General features: G+C 55.0%; 1 protein-coding gene across 1 annotated transcript; it reads left to right on the top strand.

Moving 5' to 3' along the window:
- The first annotated feature begins 1,374 nt into the window (after window positions 1-1,374).
- On the top strand, window positions 1,375-3,642 carry LOC136482306 (4-coumarate--CoA ligase 5-like). Its single transcript, XM_066479520.1, has 4 exons — window positions 1,375-2,730; window positions 2,839-3,052; window positions 3,139-3,241; window positions 3,358-3,642. The coding sequence occupies exons 1-4, from the start codon at window positions 1,533-1,535 to the stop codon at window positions 3,487-3,489; spliced, it is 1,647 nt and encodes a 548-aa protein (XP_066335617.1). The 5' UTR covers window positions 1,375-1,532; the 3' UTR covers window positions 3,490-3,642.
- Window positions 3,643-3,849: the final 207 nt, after the last annotated feature.

The raw sequence follows: 3,849 nt of genomic DNA, 5'->3' as shown, positions 1-3,849 counted from the left end.
GTACACCGTCAGAAAAATATTTTTTTTGACGGTATTCGTATTTTTCTGTGTGTTTTCGCACACACAGAAGAATGCGAGTTCTAGTAGTGTGTGAGTCCAAGACTCCAAGTTCGAATAAAATGTGTGTATTAAAAGTAGATTAGAAATAAAGTAGAATTCTATATAAAATACATATATGCCTATAATAAATAAGAGTAGACCTAATACAACTTGTATAGTTTTATATATATAAGTAGACGTTAATTCATGTTTGATTATGTATATCAAGTCCTATTAGGACATCTAATAGCACTGACTATATAATGAATTTAGAGGACATCCCCTAAGTTGATTCAATTATTTCCAGGCCGTGTTTGCTCAGACAGAATTACTGTTACGTAGCGTCAAATTATTGTTCACGCTGTCGGGCCTGTGGACTGCTACTACTCTAGTTCTCAGCAAGGATGTGGTCTCTAGCTAGACCAGGTCCAGTCATCCTATAATGAAACGCCACCAGTTTCAGATCCCAACCAAACACCAAGCGCGCGCCTATATCAGGTCAGCTGTGGAGTCTAAGGATGGCAATGGGTAAATCCCCATCGGGTATGGCCACTCCAGACCCATCCCCGCCATAAAAATTTGGTACCGCCAGAATACCCATACCTGTCATGGGTGGGGAATTTTCCCCAGACCCATACCCGGCTGGGTAAATCATACCCGACGGGTCACCCGTACCCGCCAATAATTTATTCACGCACATGAAAATCAACAATTAAACAGCAACCACCACTAACTAGAGCACATAAAATTAGACAAATAATAGCATATCACCGTTCTTGCTCGAGTTGCTCCGTCGTCGGCATGGAGTGGTGAGTTCCTGACGCTTCGATGCGATGCGAATACGCGGGACGAGGTCACGAGGGGCGGGCGGGTGGCGTAGTTTTTTTTTTTCGGCGGCGGCGACGTTTTTTTTGCGAGTGGTGATTGCGGTGCCAGGCTGCCAGCGCAGACGAGGCAACGACGCGCTTTACTCACGCGCCTATTTTTTTCGGCGGCGAGAGGCCAGGCGTCGAGCCTCCCTCGAGCGATCGAGGGCTGCAGCGGCCAAGTCGCCGGGCGGGACCGGTGGGTGAACCTAGGGTTTTACATGGGCTGGTGGGCTTATTTAGTTTTGGGCCGGGTATTTTTCACCCATGGGTAAACGGGTACGGGGATTGCTAGAACATATCCATACCCGCGTACCCGATGGGTGAAGGGTTTGGTCCATTTACGTATCCGTGGGTAGTATGTTTAGTCCATATTTAGACCCTAATGGAGTAAATACCCGTCGGGTATCGGGTCGCGGGTCCCCATTGCTATCTTTAGTGGAGTCTGGAGCTTCCACCACTCCCCAGGAGCTGGAAACCTGCCATACATCCATCCTTGCACATAGCTCCGACTCCGATCCAGCGCCACCAACCCGGAAGCAGCAGCAAGCCTCTTGGCTCTTGCACGTAGCTTCCCTGTCTCCAGCCTGCAGCGCCACACCTCCACCTCCGCCGGATCGGGAGAAGATGGTGTCGCCGACGGAGCCGCAGGCCGAGACGACGACGGTGTTCCGCTCGACGCTTCCCGACATCGCCATCCCGGACCACCTCCCGCTCCACGACTACGTCCTGGAGCGCCTGGCGGAGCGCCGCGACCGCGCGTGCCTCATCGACGGCACGACGGGCGAGACGCTCACGTTCGGCGACGTGGACCGGCTGTCGCGCCGCGTCGCGGCCGGGATGCGCGCCGCCCTCGGCGTCCGCAGCGGGGGCACGGTGATGCTGCTGCTCCCAAACTCCGTGGAGTTCGCGCTCGCGTTCCTCGCGTGCTCCCGCCTCGGCGCCGCCGCCACCACGGCCAACCCACTCCACACCCCGCCCGAGATCGCCAAGCAGGCGGCGGCCTCCGGCGCCACCGTCGTCATCACCGAGCCGGCGTTCGTCGGCAAGGTGCGGGGGCTCGCCGGCGTCGCCGTCGTCGCCACGGGCGACGGCGCCGAGGGCTGCGTCTCGTTCTCCGACCTCCTCGCATCCTCCACCAACGACGATTCGGCGGCGGCCATCGACGTGGCGGACGACGTGGTCGCGCTGCCGTACTCGTCCGGCACGACGGGGCTGCCCAAGGGGGTGATGCTGTCGCACCGCGGGCTGGTGACCAGCGTGGCGCAGCTCGTGGACGGCGACAACCCGAACCTCCACTTCCGGGAGGACGACGTCGTGCTCTGCGTGCTGCCCATGTTCCACGTGTACTCGCTGCACTCCATCCTGCTGTGCGGGATGCGCGCCGGCGCCGCGCTCGTGATCATGAAGCGCTTCGACACCCTCCGCATGTTCGAGCTGGTGAAGCGGCACCGCATCACCATCGTCCCGCTCGTGCTGCCCATCGCCGTGGAGATGGCCAAGAGCGACGCCATCGACAGCCACGACCTCTCCTCGGTGCGCATGGTCATCTCGGGGGCCGCGCCCATGGGCAAGGAGCTGCAGGATATGCTGCGCGCCAAGCTCCCTCGCGCCGTGCTCGGAAAGGGGTATGGGATGACGGAGGCAGGCCCGGTGCTCTCAATGTGCATGGCGTTTGCCAAGGAGCCGTTGCCGGTGAAGTCCGGCGCCTGCGGCACGGTGGTGAGGAACGCCGAGCTCAAGATCATCGACCCGGAGACCGGGCTGTCCCTCCCCCGCAACCAGCCCGGGGAGATCTGCATCAGGGGCAAGCAGTTGATGAAAGGTACCCGATTTTTTTTCTTACACAAATTTACAAGCAAACAGTTCTGTCTAACTAGTCCAGACAAGGGCTTGAAGGTGACACATTGGCTGCCCGGTCTGGTACGCGCAGGGTACCTCAACAACCCGGAGGCCACGGCGAAGACCATCGACTCGGAGGGGTGGCTGCACACCGGAGACATCGGGTACGTTGACGACGACGACGAAACCTTCATCGTCGACCGGCTCAAGGAGCTCATCAAGTACAAGGGGTTCCAAATCGCTCCGGCGGAGCTCGAGGCCATGCTCATCGCCCACCCCAGCATCGCCGACGCCGCTGTCGTCCCGTAAGTAGCTATCGGCCTTCCCACGCTTTCTCGGTCGAGTTGCACAGGTTCTCAACAACGTTCGCTTGATACTTGGTCTGATGCAGAATGAAGGATGACTCCTGCGGCGAGATCCCGGTGGCGTTCGTCGTGACGTCCGGCGGCTCCGAGACCACCGAGGACGAGATCAAACAGTACGTGGCGAAACAGGTGAGATTTACTAATAAGTTACCGATCCTTGCAATTGCAAAAAAGGATATTGTCAAAACCTCATCATCGAGGAGAGCACCAGTCCTGAAATTTAAATTTCTGTAAATGTTATTTAGGTGGTGTTCTACAAGAGGCTGCACAAGATCTTCCTCCTGGTGGCTATCCCCAAGGCACCATCTGGCAAGATTTTGAGGAAGGATCTGAGAGCAAAGTTGGCGTCTGGATTTTCCAACGGATCAGCGTGTTGATGCCCCTGAGGGCCTGAGTTCTTTCTATACGAAAACGACCCCCAGTTTTAGTTGTTTTTAATGCTGAACAAGCTAAAAAAAAGATATACAGAAAACGGTGTAAACGAGAAGCAGTCAACCATGTACAAGACATGTTATCTAGATAAATGAAAGTTCAAGATTGAGTATTTGCTATTAAGCATTTATTGCTTTGAAAGTAACAGACAATTAACTGAGCGGCAAAAATTATGTATTATCCTGATTAATGTCTGAATGACATTGTCACAAGTTAGGACAGCAAAAGGATACTTTTGTTTTGAAAGATCCGGACATCTTGGATTTAGTTAATAATGAGGAGTGGAAGAAGAAACAGGCCAAGTG

This window comes from Miscanthus floridulus, chromosome 9 (assembly GCF_019320115.1).
Source record: "Miscanthus floridulus cultivar M001 chromosome 9, ASM1932011v1, whole genome shotgun sequence".
In the NCBI taxonomy this organism is placed as follows: domain Eukaryota; kingdom Viridiplantae; phylum Streptophyta; class Magnoliopsida; order Poales; family Poaceae; genus Miscanthus; species Miscanthus floridulus.
This window is presented reverse-complemented; position numbering and strand designations above follow the sequence as displayed.

What these genes read in the sequence shown, in the direction of transcription:
- LOC136482306 (XM_066479520.1), top strand. Translation starts at nt 1,533, where the DNA reads ATGGTGTCGCCGACGGAGCCGCAGGCCGAGACGACGACGGTGTTCCGC. An exon ending in GGGCAAGCAGTTGATGAAAG is followed by an intron (nt 2,731 to 2,838) that starts GTACCCGATTTT and finishes TGGTACGCGCAG; the next exon opens with GGTACCTCAACAACCCGGAG. An exon ending in GCCGACGCCGCTGTCGTCCC is followed by an intron (nt 3,053 to 3,138) that starts GTAAGTAGCTAT and finishes GGTCTGATGCAG; the next exon opens with AATGAAGGATGACTCCTGCG.